General features: G+C 33.7%; 1 protein-coding gene across 3 annotated transcripts in view; it reads right to left on the bottom strand.

Annotated features, from left to right (window-relative positions):
• VPS13A (vacuolar protein sorting 13 homolog A) overlaps window positions 1-19,097 on the bottom strand; it is a 231,700-nt gene that overhangs the window by 83,137 nt on the left and 129,466 nt on the right. For all 3 annotated transcript variants that reach the window (XM_024738949.1, XM_024738950.1, XM_024738951.1), the window contains exons 35-39: window positions 17,037-17,187; window positions 9,920-10,047; window positions 9,450-9,619; window positions 8,690-8,907; window positions 7,747-7,979 (exon numbers count right to left, since the gene is read on the bottom strand). In XM_024738949.1, coding sequence (XP_024594717.1) covers window positions 7,747-7,979; window positions 8,690-8,907; window positions 9,450-9,619; window positions 9,920-10,047; window positions 17,037-17,187 — 900 coding nt within the window. The remainder of the gene's footprint in view (window positions 1-7,746; window positions 7,980-8,689; window positions 8,908-9,449; window positions 9,620-9,919; window positions 10,048-17,036; window positions 17,188-19,097) is intronic.

Genomic DNA, 19,097 nt, shown 5'->3' on the forward strand with positions numbered 1-19,097 from the left:
GGCTGTGCTCCACAACGGGAGAGGCCACAACAGTGAGAGGCCCGTGTATCGAAAAAAAAAAAAAATAAATAAGTTCGTGAATCTTTAATAAACATGTGCATGTGTCTTTTTGAAATATGGTTTTCTCTGGGTATATGCCCAGTAGTGGGATGCTGGGTCATATGGTAATTCTGTTTTTAGTTTTCTAAGGAACCTCCATACTGTTCTCCATAGTGGCTGTATCAATTTGCATTCCCACCAACAGTGCAAGAGGGTTCCCTTTTCTCCACACCCTCTCCAGCATTTGTTTGTAGACTTTTTGATGATGTCCATTCTAACCAGTGTGCAGTGGTGCCTTACTGTAGTTTTGATTTGCCTTTCTCGAATAATTAGTGATACTGAGCATCTTTTCATGTGCATGCACCCCAATGTTCACTGCAGCACTATTTACGATAGCCAGGTCATGGAAGCAACCTAAATGCCCATCGAAAGACGAACGGATAAAGAAGATATGGTACACACATACAATGGAATTTCACTCAGCCATAAAAAGGAATGAAATTGGGTCATTTGTAGAGACGTGGATGGACCAAGAGACTGTCATACAGAGTGAAGCAAGTCAGAAAGAGAAAAACAAATATCGTATATTAATGCATATATGTGGAACCTAGAAAAATGGTACAGATGAACCGCTTTGCAGGGCAGAAATAGAGACACAGATGTAGAGAACAAACGTATGGACGTGGGGAAGCGGTGGGGGGTGGTGGTGGTGGTGTGATGAATTGGGAGATTGGGATTGACATGTATACACTAATATGTATAAAATAGATAACTAATAAGAACTTGTTGTATAGAAAAAAATTAAGTAAAATTCAAAAAAAAAGAAACTATTTTCTAATATAAATGACTATGATATGACTATGATATCAATTAAAGTTCAACTAATTGCAACTTATCAAAATGTATGTGGCTAAAACAGCTAGCTGGCCATAAATATCTTTCTCAAAATTCCCAATAATCATAGATGTTTCCCTTATATGGTTGTTCAGCTAAGGATCTCCTTTTTTAGACTTCTATTTCCATCTGTGAAGGAAGAAACTTGTGACCAAGCAATAATCCACCTACAAGTTGAAAAGTCATGTTAAAAAAAAAGTCTGCGTGATATAAAAGAATGAAATTGGAACATTCTCTAACACCATATACAAAAATAAACTCAAAATGGACTAAAGACCTAAATGTTAAGATGATACTATAAAACTCCTAGAAGAAAACATAGGCAGAGACCTTTGGCATAAACTGCAACAATATTTTTTAGGATCCCTCTCATGAAGCAAAGGAAATAAAAGCAAAAATAAACAAATGGGACCTAATTAAACTTAAAAGCTTTTGCACAGCAAAGGAAACCATTGACAAAATGAAAAGAAAACCTACCAAATGGGAGAAAATATTTGCAAGTGATATGACCAATAAAGGGTTAATATCCAAAATACAGAAACAGCTCATACAACTCAACATCAAAAAACCAAACAATCAGATTAAAAAATGGGCAGAAGAACTGAATAGACATTTTTCCAAAGAGGACATGCAGATGGCCAACAGGCACACGAAAAATTGCTCAACATAGCTAATCATCAGAGAAATGCAAATCAAAACCACAGTGAGGCATTACCTCACACCTGTCAGAATGGCTATCATCAAAAAGAACACAAAATACAAATGTTGGCGAGCATGTGGAGAAAAGGGAACCCTTATACACTGTTGGTGGGAATGTAAATTAGTGCAACCACTATGGAAGACAGTATTGAAGTTCCTTAAAAAACTGAAAACAGAACTACCATATGACCTAGCAATTCCACTCCTGGGTAATAGCCAAAAAACCCAAAAACCCAAATTCAAAAAGATACATGGACCTCAATGTTCAAAGAAGCATTATTTACAACTGCCAAGATATGGAAGTAACCTTAGAGGCCATCAACAGATGAATGGATCAAGAAGATGTGGGGTGTGTATACATACACACACACACACACACACACACACACACACACAGAGGAATACTACTCTGTCATGAAAAAGAATAAAAATTTGCCATCTGCAGAAACATGGATGGATTTGGAGGGCATTATGCTAAGTGAAATAAGTCACACAGAGAAAGACAAAGATTGTACGGTATCACATGTAGAATCTAAAAAATAAAATAAACTGGTGAATATAACAAGAAAGAAGCAGACTCATATTCTAGTGGTTACCAGTGGGAAGAGGGAAGCAGAAAGAAGGGCAATATAGGGGTCGGGGAATAAGAGGTACAAACTATGAGTTATAAAATAAGCTACAAGGATATACTGTACAACAGAGGGAATATAGCCAATATTTATAATAACTATAAATGGAGCATAACCTTTAAAAATTGTGAATCACTATATTATATACCTGTAACTTATGTAATATTGTACAGTAACTATGCTTCAATTAAAAAAAAAAGTCTGCTTGAAACTATAAGCATGCTACCTAGGCAACCTTGCAAAGTCCCCAAGGAAAAAAACAGGAGCAGAGAAGTTATCTCAAAACTTCATGGTAGTTTACCTTCTAGTTATTTGTGAAGTGCTTTAGACACACACACACACACACACACACACACACACACACACACTAAGCAGAAGGCAATATTGCTAAGTAGAGTGAAATGGTCAGCAATTTCAGAATGATATGGAGAATGGGGCTGAAAAAAAAATTTTTTTTCAGAATCTGCCAAAAATGGGCTTTAATATGGGCCCTAGTAAGTACTCCTGGCTGTCAGATGGGATGCAGAGAGAAATACTATATACTAGTGGATATGAACCAGGAGTAAACAAGGCTTTACAACAACTGCAACCCAGCCTCTAATAAGTTTAATTCCTACTAGATAAAGGTAAATTGTTCCCAGTCTAGATGTCAAACAAAGAGCAAGTGAAAACCTCCTTATAGGAAGAAAATAATCAGTGAAACCTCTATAACATTTCATTATACTGTCTGGCATTCAATAATAAAGTATCTGATATAAGAAGAAACAAAAACTAAAGAGAAAACAGAAATAAACAGAGATGACTCAATTATTGGCATTATCAAGAACAAACTTTAAAGTAATTTTGATTAATATGTAAAAAAAATGAATGACAGAGGGGTCAATAAAAAGAAATTATATAACTTAAAAATGCAATACTAGAAATAAGAACTTGATAATAATGTTTAATAGCACACTAGACAAAACAGAAGACAGAATTAGGAAAAAAATTAGGAAAATTAGAAAAAACATCCAGTGTGAAGCATGGAACAATATGAATGGAGAATAAAGAAGTGTGCTTAAGTGACATATGGAATATGACTAAAATGTCTAACAAGAAACTGAGAGTCAAAGAAGGGAAGGAGAGAAAATATGTGACATAGAAGCAATATCTAATGAGATAATGACAAAGAATTTTCTAAACCTATGAAATACACAAAGCTACAGATTCAAGAAGTACCACAGGCTCCAAAAGAATAAATATAAAGCACATCTAGACATACCATGAAAGTTTTAAATGTACATAGCTACCAATTTAAAACTTTATATCCAGCAAAATTATCCTTCAAAAGAGAAAGCAAAATAAAGACATTTCCACACAAAAACTGACAGTATCTGCCACCAAGAGACCACATTAAAATAAATACTAAAAGGGGCTTTTCAAAAAAATAAAAAATAAATAAAATAAAAGGAGCTTATCTCTAAGAAAATGATTCCAGATGTAAAAATGGAGATGTAGGAAGAAGTAAAAAATAATAGAAACAGATTATATGTGGTTAAATATAAATGAATACTGACTGCAACAAAAACAAAAATACCCTGTAGATTCTAAATATATATTGAATTAAAATCTATGACTACTATTACAAAATGGTAGAAGAGGATTTAAAGCATTCTAAAAGACTTAAAAGTGGTAAAAACATTTATATTAGACTTTACTAAGTCTAGAATGCATGTTATAATATCCAGAAAAATTTTAAAGTCCTATTAATCCCCCAAAAAGAACAATACAGAGAAGAAAACAACATAAAACATATGGAACAAATAGTATGAATAGTAGGTCACAGATTTAAAACCAATTACAGTATAGGAGTTACAGTGAGTAAATGCACTAAATCTTAATTAAAAGACTCAACTATGAAAAACAAATAAGTACGCTGCTTACAAAAATACCGTAGCTTAAACATAAGGAAACTGAAAGGTTAAAAGTAAAAGGATAGGAAAAAATATACCATGCAAATGCCACAAAGAAGCTGGAATAGGTATACTAATAGTAGGTAAGTAGAATTTAGAAATCATTTCCAGAGATAAAGAAGACATTTTAATAAAATGGTCAAATCTACCAGCAAGATTTAATACAGAATGTGTACGTATTTAAATGATCTAGCTTCAAAATATATAAAGGAAATATTGAAAAAACTAAACATAAAATAGCTAAATTCACAATGAAAATAGATTTTAATAGATTTCTTTCAATAAACTGATAAAATGGACAGGGAAAAAAAAGGTTCTAAGAATATAGCAGAACAATGTTATGGACAAAATCTATCTAAATAGAATGCTATTCCTCAAACAACAAAACACACTTTTTCCCCAGTGGACATTCAATATTCATAAAAATAAAGCCAACCATATCCTGGGCCATAAGATAAGTCTCAACAAACTTCAAAGAATTAAAATCAGAATATGTTAATAGACCACAGTGATATCAATGTAGAAATCAACAATAAAAAGACAACCAGAAAACCCCTAAATATTTGGAAATTAAGCAAAACCCTTCTAATCCACGCATAAAAAATAAAAATGAGGAAGTATTTTTAACAGAATAAAAATACAACATATCAACACTAGTAGCTGTGCTTAGAGGAAAAATTACTCTCTTAAAAGGCATATGCTGGGAAGAAAAAAGACAGAATATCAATTATCTAAGCGTCCATTAAGAAGTTAGAAAAATTACAGCAATTTAACCCAAATAAAAAAACAACAACAATAATAAAACAGAAAACAAATGTATAATGAAGGGAATCAAGAAGGTGACATTTTGGTCTTTAGGAAGACTGCCTTTGTTGGGCTCCCTTAAAACTGTGTGCTGACATATTACTAAATTCTGGCCAAAAGGATGTGAACAGAAGTGGTATGTGCAACTTCTGGGCAGTGCTCTTAGAATGGGTATCCCTTTTTGCCTTCATGTTCTCTCCTTACCACCACCACTCACCCCCAGCAACCTGCAACTTGGGTACATTGTGAACTATCTTTGAACAAGCAGATTAAGTTACAGCCTACGAATAGTGGAACAAGATGGAAAGAGCCTGGTTCCCCTACATTACACCAGAGCCATTAAACTGAGTCATTATTCCATGTTTCTAGAAAGAATACTTAGTTCGACCATGCATTAGCTACCTTTTGGAGGGGGGACCTCTTGTTACAGCAGCCTAATTAATATCCTAATACAAAATTTCATACCTAAAAATTGGCACAACTGCAACAAAGTAAAAAGTATCTGTGACTGATTTAGCAACTGGATAGACAAGGGGTATATCAAAATACAAAGCTGATAATTCTAACAATGCTACAGCAAAATATTTGGTAAAACTGCTACTGGTGGTACCTAGGAAGACAGACCATGTTCTTAACAACAACAACAAAAAAGCCTAAAATTTTAGCTAGACAGGTCTGGCTAGAATCTTGATGTGTATTAGCTCCTTCTTTCTATTGTTTGCAAAGGCCTATAAGAGAAGGGAAAACACTGAGGAGAGCCAAGCTCTAAAGAGGAAACTCAGCAAGAAATAAGACTGTGGCTGCTATTTTTTCTCTGGCAATTTTTGTTAAGATCAGACATGGGAGCCAAAAAAAAAAAAGATAACAGATGTGGCTATCCCCCTCCCCCAAACCTACTGTTAAAATAGTCTTTACTAAGTCAGGATGAAGGAAGGATAGGCAGATGACAGATTCGTAAATAAAACAAGAAAACCACCCTGTGAATAAATAGTAGCTTTGGATATTAAGGTTACTTACAAATGGAACCAGCGAGATGGCAAACTAAACGTTTAACGAACTAAGGACTGCCAAAGAGACCGGTATCTGGCATACAAAAGCTTGTTATTATTAAAACTGCTAAAACAATCTCTAAGTAATAAACTCAACAGGAAGTAAGCTGTGAAAACAGTGCAGTTCCTGAAAAGAAAACAGCCACTTCAGATGTGTCTACAGTGGATAATGATTAAAAAAAAAAAAAAAATCTCTCAGAGGGGAAAGCCAGAGCCACGTGAGAAAATGAGGACAATGTTCTTTCAAGAGAAAAAAAAATCAAGGACTCCAACTCGGGCTATCCAAGGAATTTACTCCACTGCTGGAGCTTAAAGTTTTCACAATTCCACTCAGCAGGATATGATAATTGTTATGAATCAATGACTGCCAAGTGTTTCCCATTCTTTCTTTTTCTGAATGGGTTTTTTAATTGCAATTATCCTGTCCTTACAGCACTGTTACACTAGTGGTTGTGTAGATAGTGGTGAAGTGTGTGCCTGTTGAAAAGTGGTAACTTATTTGTCTAGTACTTAATATACTGCCAGATCAAAAGAAGTCACATGCAGACTCAACAGAGAAAACTGTCACCTAAAGATCTTGAACTCTGAACTGAGATTTTATCCCTTGAGGAAGAAGTGAATATGTTTTATGGGTGAGAAAAGACAAGTATGGATTATCTGTATGAACAAAGGAAGAAACCTTTGAGTGGACTGTAAGAAGACCCTCTAGTTGCCACCTGTTATCTGTTCTCCTTTTCTTCCACAGTAACAGAAATTTCATCTAAGCATAACATAGCTCAGAAAAGACACCACATTCTCCAACCTTTTTTGAAGGTAAGGGTGGTCATACAGCTACATTCAAGCCAAAAAACTGAATAGAAAAAATACACGTAAAACATCTACGTATAACCTAAAAGAGAATCAGTATGCCTTCCATTTTTTATTTCTTCTTTGCTTAGAAGTGAGCCATCAGCCTTGCAAACTAGGGAAACAGTCTATCCTATATCCTAACCAATACATAGGTATTTACTTTTAACAAAATTACATCTTGTATTTCTATGTTGTTAATACTTAGAATATTTATACTTCTATTACTCCTGTGGGAGTCTAAATATTTTTATAAGTGTTTTATACGAGTACTAGGAGTCAGATAGTTAACTTGAAAAGACGTTTTTGAAGAAATGAATTTTAATCAGTTATGAAGAGGAGGAAGGCCAAGAGGATATTAGAGAATACAATACAAATGTGAAGTATGTCAAAACAAGTGGCTGATGGTACAAATAAGCCATACGGAAAAAAGGAAAAAACGTGTCTGAGCAAAAATGTCTAGATGGGAGAAAAAAATTAAAAATAATAAAACTGAAACAGCACCAGAAGCAATTGGTAGTAAGTCTTAAAGGCCAAAAAGCAGTGTGGAATTGATATGGTTAGAAAGTCAGAGTAAAGTCTTCACTGAGAACTATCTAGATGAAAGCAACTTCTTAGTGAGACTATCTCCACATACACATAAAACAATAAGGAACAACTGGAAAAATGAAAATGAGTTTCAAAGCTGGTGTAATAATCTACATTAGGCTCTACAAGCAGAAAGAAAGGCATTTTACAGAGTAAGGTTGGAAAGTATGTAGGCACTTTCTTAAATGACATACACTAAATACAAAATAGTTTACAATTAAGCTAATAAGTAAATAGTAAACTCACAGTAGTGATTTTTCCTTTTCTCTTGACTGGAAGAAATGGGCATGCTCTCACTTGGAGATCTTTAATGGCAGCGGTCATTGTATTATTTTCAAAGTCACCTTGCCAACAAATCTCACATTGTGTTGTAATGACTAAGGCAGGGGCATCATTTCTTGTCATATCAGCCACAAACACAATTTCAGGATTTTTAATAATAATATTAATTTCCCACTTCTCTGATTGCTGTACAAGTGCTAAAATAGAAATAAAAACAATGTTTTAAAATAGTTATAAATCTTTCTTATATACATTACTTATGAAAAATTATTATTTATAGGAAAATGTTACTTTCATTCTAAGTAAAAAGTAAAATAAAAGAATCTTAGGTCCCAAAGGAATTTACTGCAACCCTCTCGGTATAAGATTTAAAGAAGGTATAGCCATAAGAATATTTCAAAATGTAGGGAAAAATCTCCACTATTTAATGGCAGAGCTGGAAATAAATCTAGTTTCTAACTCTCAGCTTGACACTCTTTCTACTATACCACAATGAATGAAATATGTAAAAGACAGTAGAAAATTATAAATATTGAATATAACAAGAATAAAAGAGGACTTTAAGTTAAAATACTATCTTTAATTATGAAAAGGAGTGGCTGTTTCATTATTCTCTTTCCGTTTTCTTCCAATGAATTCTTTCAAATTACTGTCTTCAAAGAAGTACAGTTACTTATTTTAATAAAGGTCTCATAATTTTTGAACCCAATATATATTTACACCTTGAAAAATATGCAAACTGTACATCTTATCAGAAAACACATTTAAGTTTTCCTTTTACCTCTGAAAAATAAAGATTTTTAACTTATTAATCCACTTAACCTCATCATCTAGAAGGCTAATCAAGGTAAGTGCTATTATAGCACTTCAATAATACAAATATTAAATGTTTTAGCCAATAACTAACCTTCTTCTTTAGCAGTCCATGTTTGAACACTGGTTTCTACAGCAGTGCCTGTAGTGTAGGCCTCAAGAAAGACATTTGCAACTGTCAGCAGAAATTCCACACTTGCACAAATATACATTTCTTGAAGGACTAAATCAGCCACCCAACCGTCTCTGACTCTCCTATACCTTATATCCATCATGTCCTTTTTGTCAAACCCAACTGTTAGTCCTATCATTCTGAAAAACACAATAATAACAGTTCCTATGAGTATCTTACAAATAATCAAACACACCAATAAAACTCAAAGACCTCTTATCCCTTTCACTGACAGCAAACCAGCATTCTGAAGTCATTTCTCTTAGTAAGATCACAAAGGACTCCAAATAATAAACTTACAGACTTTGGGAGCTCAACTGTTTCATAAATTAGGAAGTATATCCTTAAGAAATTATCAGAATTTTGAATCTCAGCATATTTTTTCTCAATTTTTCATATATTTCCCATTACAATTTGCACGGATTAATAATTTAGATAATACAGATTAATTTAAAAACTGATTTAATTACACTGATTATTTCTATATAACCCATCAATCAACCATTCAGCAAGAACAGCACATAACCAGGGCATTTCAAATGTTGGCTTAAAACTATGGACTCAACTGCATTGAAGCTCTGAAGATTTTAGTAAATATCCAGAAAACGAACATGCAACTTTGGGAGTAAGTTCTGTAAAATATACCAACCATTTCTCAAATAAAAACTTAGAACACTATTACCTAGGAGTTGCTTTCTTGACATGAGGCCTTTTGTCATCTAAAATACAGTTTTTTAATGAGAAGGAAGAAAATGTTGAGTCATCTGTACACATTTTTAAAGTACTTATAATATTCTCCAACTTAAATTCAGCAAGTTTCAGAGAAGGATCACGAATATCTGTAAATGAAGTCTGTGGAAGAGGAAATCAATACAAATTTTACACAAAAACACAAATTTAAAACATATTTTAAGACATGAAATACCACATTCTCTATCTCCAAAGAGCTCATAATGAAAGGCATGAAAAATAATAACTTTAAAATTTTATTTTTCATATCACTGGCTATAGGAAAGAAAACTCATTTTAAAAGGCAAATTAGTTAAAATTATTTTATTATTAAAGTGAAAAGATCAACAATTTTTCTCAGAGGAACAGATATTCCAAAATATAGGAAACAAGAGAAAATATATTTTTTCTTCTTCACCTTACCTGTTTAGGACCTGGACTATACAGTACCATGGTGAGATAATCAGTTCTGAAACTCATATTTAGTGTTGTCTTAACTTGGGAAGCATGTGAATGTACTTCTACCACAGCAGCTGTCACTACAGTTGTTCCTTGGAAAAATTAAAGTTATTGGACAAAAGAAGAAAGTCAGGAATGGTAGAACTCATTAAAACAGACCTGAACTAGATTTAAGATAATTGTTAAATAAATGGATATAGTATAATGTTTTTCCAAAAAATTTAAAAGGTTTAAAAATTCTGATGTTGAACTCACTAACTCCTGGCTTAGGATTCTTTACATAATAACCTGAGAGTATTAATTAAACTCTTGGTTTACTTTTAATAAACTCTTGGTTTAATTTTTGTAAAACAAGAATAAAAGAACTAACCACTGGGTTTGTTTTGGAGATTAAGCAAAACAGCATGTGTAAAATGCATACTAGAGTACCTGGTATATGTGTTTGGTATTTAAATTTTACTTCAAAATCTAAAACCAAACAAGATACTTTAGATGACATTTAAAAAATTGTTCCACTAAACAAAAGGATCCAAAATTCAATCTTTTCTACGTTTTATATTTTGGGACAAGGTATTATATATACATGGTACATATTAAATGGACATATAATAAAAACACAGCAATTCCTAATTCTCATTCTACTAGACTCCAGAGACAAGGACCACCATTCCAGGTAACTTATTTTTTAATTTCGGTAAAATTTACATCCGTGAAATGTATAGATCTTATCTGAAACATTTAATGAGATTTCATAAATACATACATCCATGTCACCAACACTCCAATTAAGATACTGAACATTCACATCACTCCAAAAAGTTCCCTTACAACACTTTCCCAGTCTATCCCAACCTCCCTACCATTCTAATTTCAATCACCTTAGATTAGTTTTGTGGGTTCTTAAATTCTGTATAAATGCAGTAAGATATATCATACTCTTTCATGTTTAGTTTCTTTCAGTTAATATTTCTGAAATTCACCCATGTTACTGTATGTGTCAGTAGCTCATTCTTTACGTACTCTGAAAATACACTGCATGAAAATAAAGTTTATCCATCCTAGTGCTGATGAACATATGGGTTATTTCCAGATTTAAGCTATTATGAATAAATCTGCTGTAAATATTCCTAAATAAGTCATTTTGTGTATATATGCACTTATTTTGGGGTGCAGTGGGAGTAAATACTTAGGCTTATAATTGTTTGTTATAGGGTAGGTATACATTAACTGCCTAACTTTGTCAAAAGTAGTTATACTATTTCACTTTCCTAAGAGCCACATGTGAGAGTTTCAGCAGTTTCACATTCTCGTCAACATTTGGTGTTGTCAGTCTTTTAAACTTTAGTCTGGTAAACGGAAGTCTTCCTGATAAATAACTACGTTAGCATCTTATCATGTGCTTACTGTCCATTTAACCCATTATCCTTTCTAAAGTATCCAAATCTTTTGGGCATTTGTTTTTTAAAAAGTTACTAATTTCAAGGAGTTCTGTATTCTAGATATAAGAACAAGGTCAGATAAAGGCATCTTGAATATTTCGTCTAGTCTGAAGCCCAATCTTTCACAATCTTGATACTATCATTTCTCCCCCTTTTTTTAAAATTAATTAATATTTTTTTAGCCACGTTGGGTCTTCCTTGCTGCGGCGGGCTTTCTCTAGCTGTGGTGAGCGGGAGCTCCTCATCGCTGCGGCGCACGGGCTTCTTATTGTGGTGGCTCCTCTTGTTGCGGATTGCAGGCTCTAGGGGCATGACCTTCATTAGTTGAGGCGCGTGGGCTCAGTAGTTGTGGCTCGCGGGCTCTAGAGTGCAGGCTCACGGTTGTGGTGCATGGGCTTGGTTGCTCTGCGGCATGTGGGATCTTCCCGGACCAGGACTTGAACCCATGTCACTGGCATTGGCAGGCGGATTCGTAACCACTGTGCCACCAGGGAAGTCCCTGACACTATCTTTTGATGAGCAGAAGTTTAACATTTTGACGAGGTCTACTTTACAAAGTTTTTCTTTTATGGTTAGTGCTTTTTTATCTATCCAAGAAATCTTTGGCTATCCCATGAAGATATTCTTTCATGTTCCTTCTTCTAGAAGTTTAAAAGTTTTACCTTTCAAATATATGCCTTTCATCCATCTCAAATTGATTTGTGTATGGTGTGAAGGGACAAGTTCAATTTTTCCTACATTTACCTAGTTATGACAGCACCATTTGTTTAAAAGTTTATCTTTTCCCTATTGACCAGTCTTTGTTGAGTATCAGTTTACTTGTATGTCTTCTGGACATTGTTTTACAAATCTATTTGTCTATGTTATGCCAATAACATACTAACTTAATTATTGAAGATTTATTGTAAATTGTGAAATTAGATAGTGTAAATCTTTGCTCTTTCATACACACACACACACACACACACACATACACGGCTATTCTTGATCCTTAGCTATATAAGCTTTTAAAGTAATTTTTAAATTTCTATTAAAGTTTGACTGGGATTATGTTGAATATATAAATCAATATGGTGAGAACTGACATTTAAACAATATGGATATTTTAACAATACTGAGATTTTTCAATGCACAAACATGGCATACATTTTCATATATATAGGTCATTTAGTTTTTCTCATGAGTATTTGGTATCTTTCAGTGTAGCAGTCTTGCATAATTTTGTTAAATTTCTTCCTATGTTTTCTGATGCTATTGCAAATAGTTTTTAAAGTCCTATTTCTCAATTGTTACATATTAACCCTGTAATCTTGTTAAAAATGCGAAATTGATTTAATTCTAGGAATTTGTTGAAGACTTCTTAGGGTTTTCTGTCTAATCAATCATGTTGAGAAAAAAGGCATTTTTAATTCTTTCTACTCTGTAGACCTTTTCTTGGGGACTTCCCTGGCGGTCCAGTGGTTAAGACTCTGCACTTCCACTGCAAGGGGCATGGGTTTGATCCCTGGCTGGGGAACTAAGATCCCACATGCCACGTGGTGTGGCTGAGAAGATATTAAAAAAAAAAAAAAACTTCCTTTGGCTGTATTGCTCTGTCAATGACTACCAGCTGAACAGGAATGGTGAATGTGGACATTCTTGCCTTGTTCCTATTTTAGGTGGAAAACTTTCTACTTCATTATTAAGTATGCCTTTTTAGACATTTCTAGTTTTTATCACAAATAGGTGCTGAATTTTAAAAAATGTTTTTCCTGCATCTATTGAGGTGATATAACTTTTTCTCCTTTCTCTATTAATTTGGTGAGTTAGCTTAATTGATTTTTGAGTGTTAAACCAACTTTTCATTTTGGGATAATTCTCAGTTGGCCAAGATGAAATATCATATATCCTTATTGCTGGATTCAGTATACTAATATGTTGTTAAGAATTTTTATGCCTGTGTTCATGAGGGATACTGGTGTGCAATATTCTTTTCTTGAAGTGGCTTTTTCTGTTTTGTTTTTGATTTTAGTTTTTGGTACCAGGGTAATGCTTGCTTTATAAAATGTCTAAGGAAGTGTTCCCCTCTCCTCTATTTTCCGAAGAGTTTAACACTGGTATTATTTCTTATTTAAATATTTAATAGAATTCACCACTGAAATTCAATTCTTTTAATAGATACAGAGCTACTCAGATTTTCTATTTCATCCTATGTCAGTTTTGGTAATTCTTTTTTTCCAAAAAATTTTTACACTTCATATAAGCTCTAGAATTTATTATCACAAAATTATTCATAATATTTCCTTATTGTCTTGGTAGTGAACTACTGCAATCTAATTAATTTTGATATTGATAATTTGTTTTCTATCAGTCTTGCTAAGGATTTATCAATTTCATTAGTCTTTCCAATGAAAACAATTTTGGACTTTGGTAATTTTCTCTCCTGCTTATCTGTTTCTCTTTCACTGATTTCTACTGTTGTCTATATTACTCTCTTCCTTTTATTTATTTTGGGTTTGATCTGCTCTTCTAGTTTCTTGAGGTAGAAGATTTTATCTTTGATTTTTAACTCCAGTATAGTCCTTTATAGCTACAAATTTTTCAGCACTGCTTTAGTTGCATCCCACAAATTTTGACATTTTATGTTCATTATTTTTCAGTTTAAATAATTTTGATTTCCCTTGTTTTTCTTTTTTAACCCATCAGTTATTCAGAAATTGTTTAATGTCCAAGTATTTCAAGCTTTTTTGACATCCAATTGCTACTGATTTCTAACTTAATTCCACGTGGTCAGAAAACTTTAGCCCCTCCCTCCCCACAATGGTCTATCTTTGTGAATATTCCAGGAGTCCTTTAAAAAAAAGTATATTCTGCAATTGTTGAGTGAAGTATTATATCAATTAGGTCAAGTTTTTTTTAACAGTATTCAAATATTCTATATTCTTTCTGATTTTTTAGTCTATATTCTATCAACTAAGAGTGGTGTGCTAACTATCCAACTATGATTTTGTATATGTGTATATCCTCCTTTAGTTCTGTCACTTTTTGCTGCATATATTTTGAAGCTCTGTTATTAGCACATACACATTTAGATTTCTTTGTGAATTGATCCCTTTAACGTCATTAAAAAAACCAAAAAAACAAAATTGTATGTGTCTTTTTGAATTATGGTTTTCTCTGGGTATATGCCCAGTAGTGGGATTGCTGGGTCATATGGTAATTCTATTTTTAGTTTTTTGAGGAACCTCCATACTGTTCTCCATAGTGGCTGTATCAATTTACATTCCCATCAACAGTGCAGGTGGGTTCCCTTTTCTCCACCCCCTCTCCAGCATTTATTGTTTGTAGATTTTCTGATGATGCCCATTCTAACTGGTGTGAGGTAATACCTCACTGCAGTTTTGATTTGCATTTCTCTAATAATTAGTGAAGTTGAGCATCTCTTCATGTACATGCACCCCAAGGTTCACTGTAGCACTACTTACAATAGCCAGGTCATGGAAGCAACCTAAATGTCCATTGACAGATGAATGGATAAAGAAGATGTGGTACCTATATACAATGGAATACTACTCAGCCATACAAAGGAACGGAACTGGGTCATTTATAGAGACGTGGATGGACCTAGAGACTGTCATACAGAGTGAAGTAAGTCAGAAAGAGGAAAACAAATATCGTATATTAACACATATATCTGGAAACTAGGAAAATAGTACAGATTAACCGGTTTGCAAGGCAGAAATAGAGACCCAGGTGTAGAGAACAAACATATGAACACCAAGTGGGAAAGGGGAGGGTGGGATGAATTGGGAGACTGGGATTGACATATATACACTAATATGTATAAAATAGATAACTAATGAGAACCTGATAGACCTTCTTGACTCAAGAGTTGCTACACACTTTCAATTTGTAAAAAATACAGAATCTGAAAAGCACAATAAAAAATGAAGCACAATGAAACGAGGTATACCTGTAATTTCTTTAGGAATGGGTATAAAGAAACTAAACTTTGAGTCACTGGAAATCTGAAAATTATTGTTTTCACATTTAGATGATGGTTTGGCCATATATAGAATCCTAACTTCAAAATAAGTTTCCTTAGAAATTTGGCTATATTACTCCATTGTCTTTCATCCTCCATCCATCCCATCCCATCCAGTTTCATTCATGATAAATCTGATTCCAGTCACTTTTTCCCCAAGCCCTAAAAGGCAGCCTGGTTTTTCTTCAACTAAAAATATTACTTTTGTTGTTCTGACATTTCATGAACATGTGTTTGCATGGGGAGTCTTCAATCAGCTTGAAACTTGGTAGATTCTTTACATCCAAGATTTTGTTCCAATATTTACTTAGTTCTGGAGAGTTTTCTTCTATTATTTCTTTGAAAGATTCTTCTCTTCCATTCCCTCAGTTCTTTCTCCTGAAATACTTATTATTCTGGAAATTGGACCTTTTAAACTAAAGCTCTACCACTCTTAAGTTTTATATCACTTTCCATCTCTGTGCTTATCTTTTCTCTGTGTCATAGGAGATTACATTAACCATACAGTCCAACTCAGTACTTACATGCTAACCCCATGCTTTGTGCATTTGTTTTGTTTCAAAATTTCGGCAATCATATTTTTGGTTTCCAAGAACTCTTTCTTATCTTGGAAAGGCAGAAAGTAGTGAAGGTAGGATCCGGTTCTTATATTCTCAAAATCCTCTGATTATGAATTAGAGTTTGTTTTCTGTTTGTTCACGTTCTCTTTTGTTTCCTTAATTATTTCTGTTTCATTCAGGAAACACTATCTCTTTATCTTGGTTGCTTTCAGGCTTAGGTTCTTGTGATTTTCTTTATATCTGACCATTAATATTTAACAATAACGGACCAGGCTGGTTATTCTAGCTAGTAAGAATGAGGATTCCGGTAATGTTACAAATGTAGGTTGTTTCTTTGCTGGGATTCTCCCTGACTGGAAAAGCTGTGCAATATATTAGTGCTTTGCAAGAGTGGGTCTTGTGAACTCGCAGATTTCACTTTGAGGTAGGCAGATTTGGGGTTCCTCAAAATGCCAGAATGAAGAGAACTTTATTCTAGTGAAGCAAAATCATCTCAGCAGTTCTAATTAACCCAATTCTCTATATGTGCTGGTGCTGAACTTAGCACCTAGTTAGGATTCTACATAATAAATTAAATCCAACATTGGATGCAGACTTCTTCTGAGTTACAATTCCCTCTGCTCTATTCCATCCACCTTCTAATTATTTGTTGAAATCCATCATTTACTAATGATCATCCTCTCTTGACATCTAATATTTTGATACTCCTAATATTAATACAAAATATTCCATCTGGAACATATGCTGCACTAGGAATAAGGGAGAAGGAGGGGATGAAGAGAAAAATTGAAAATAAGGACTTACAGGGAAGTTGGGATAACAAGAATAAATACATACTAAGGAATTTTGTCACAACGAGACTTGAAATTTTGATTCAAAGAAAAAAAATCAACAGAATGACTAATAACAGACAAATCAGAAATACCTGAATGAGATTAGCTAAAGAGAAAAGATTTATAAATCTTATTTTACCCAAACCTAGAACTAGGAAGAATGAAAGGAAGGATAGAAGGAAAGAAGAAAAGAGGAGGGGGACTAATTTAAGGTTAAGCACATACCTCCTGAATGGTGTGAAGCATTAGTAGCACCACTAGTAACACTAGACTGATCTTTTATTACTCCACATGAGGCACTATCACTTTCTTCATACCATATGTTGCCGTATAATGTTTTAAAAATAGTTGTTATATCTTCTTGACTAAGAATGAACTGTTAAAAAATAAGATTTGCTTATTTTAACATTACTATTTCATGCAGTCAAAAATTTTCATACAAGAAAAACAATTTTCATTTCAATCCTCTAAAAAGCCAACTTTTAACATATTAGATAATTCTACTAACTGAATATTCCATTTTTGCAATGACCATGTGATCTTCAGTACCTTGTGAAATACAGAACTAAACTAAATGTCAGCATCAATGAAGCTATGAATGATGAACGTTTTTTGTTATGAATGTAGCAATTAACCTACTAATTTTAAACCTTTAAAATGAACTTTCATTTTCAAGTATTTATGTAGCGCCTTTGTATTTTTTTGGTTAGTAAGCATCTCAATTTACAAATATAGAATAATCAAAAATAATAAATTTATACAATTGAAAATATTTTACAAGAATTATTTTAGTTGATCCTCACAAAAGTCGTAGGTTAAAGAGTATAATCCTGATTTTATATGAAGGTGAGGCTTGAATGATTAAGTATCATGCTTAAGTCCACTTGAAGAATGCAACACACTAACTCAAAACTCCATGTGTTGCAAATTTAGCCTAAAACCACTAGCATAAGACCTGTCTTGAAAGCTGTGACTGTTAATTTTATGGCAACCTGACTAGGTCGTAGTATGTAGAGATTTAGTCTAGATGTTATTATTCTAGATGTTATGTGTATATATATATGTATATATTATATAATATATATATAAACACACACACATATATATACACATATATGTATATATGTATATGTGTGTATATATATGGTCCTGCAGACCACCTACAAATGCCCAGCTGCCTTCTGGGGCAGATCCACTAGAATGAAACTGAGTCTTCCCCTATCAAGAGACACCCGAGGAGTTAGCAGCTGTTGCAGTCCACCTTAGGGGACCACATATTTGACTCCCCCTGGATCTCAACTTCAGAGTCAGGGAGAGGTTAAAACTGAGTCTTCAAGAAGTCAGTCTAACGCATCCAGACCAAGAGTATACACACACATACATATACACACACACACACACACACACACCCCACATATCCTATTGGTTCTATTTCTCTGAAGAACTCTAATACAACAGCAATTCAGTTAAAAAAAAAAAAAAAAAAGACCTGTGAGTTTTAAATTGGTATGTCTAATAACCTCAAAGGGATAACTTTAATTCCACAAAATTTAAGTTTTATTTGCATCAGGCTTCCTTTGACTACATTTCAAAAGTGATAAACTAATCTAGTGTTTTAAGATTAACTCCATGTGTACCTTATTCCTGCTACTTATGTTTTGTTTTTAAATTTTCATTTATTCATGACACTTATTTTGTGATTATTACGTAGCAGGTATTGCAAAAATAGTATATTCATATAAATTAATAAAATGAAATTAAATATTACAACTTCTAAACCATAGTCTTTCAATTAGTGCATGTTTACTGAATACCCCCGAAATAACTGATATTAATCATTACTCTTCACTCTTGCCAACAGCTCAGTACAGGAAGCTGGAAGAACTGTAAGGATTCAAGGAATACTGGTCTGTGGCTCCTACATTTCAGGACTGGCTGTGTATGCTACCACCGAACGTCTGACAAGTCAAAAATCACAAACTGCAGCACTTAGCCTGGATGCATTAGAGCAACCGATTCTAGGCTCTTTGTGATGCAGAGGATGATGTCCAAGAGGGTTCCAATGTGTGAACCTGGGGGTGAGCCACAACAGCTGCTAACTATTCAGACAGATCACTGCAGGGGAAGACCCAATTTGATCTGTCCTGGAAGGCAGCTGGGCATTTGCAGAAGGTCTGCAACATCATCTGAACATTCTGCATGGATTTTTCTCTGGAGAAGAGTGAAGGAAAATGGTGTCCCAGCCGCCCCACACAAATCTGCCTAATGACTGGGCCCAGTGGGGAG

Source organism: Neophocaena asiaeorientalis, unplaced genomic scaffold, assembly GCF_003031525.2.
Source record: "Neophocaena asiaeorientalis asiaeorientalis breed wild unplaced genomic scaffold, Neophocaena_asiaeorientalis_V1.1 scaffold249, whole genome shotgun sequence".
Lineage (NCBI taxonomy): Eukaryota > Metazoa > Chordata > Mammalia > Artiodactyla > Phocoenidae > Neophocaena > Neophocaena asiaeorientalis.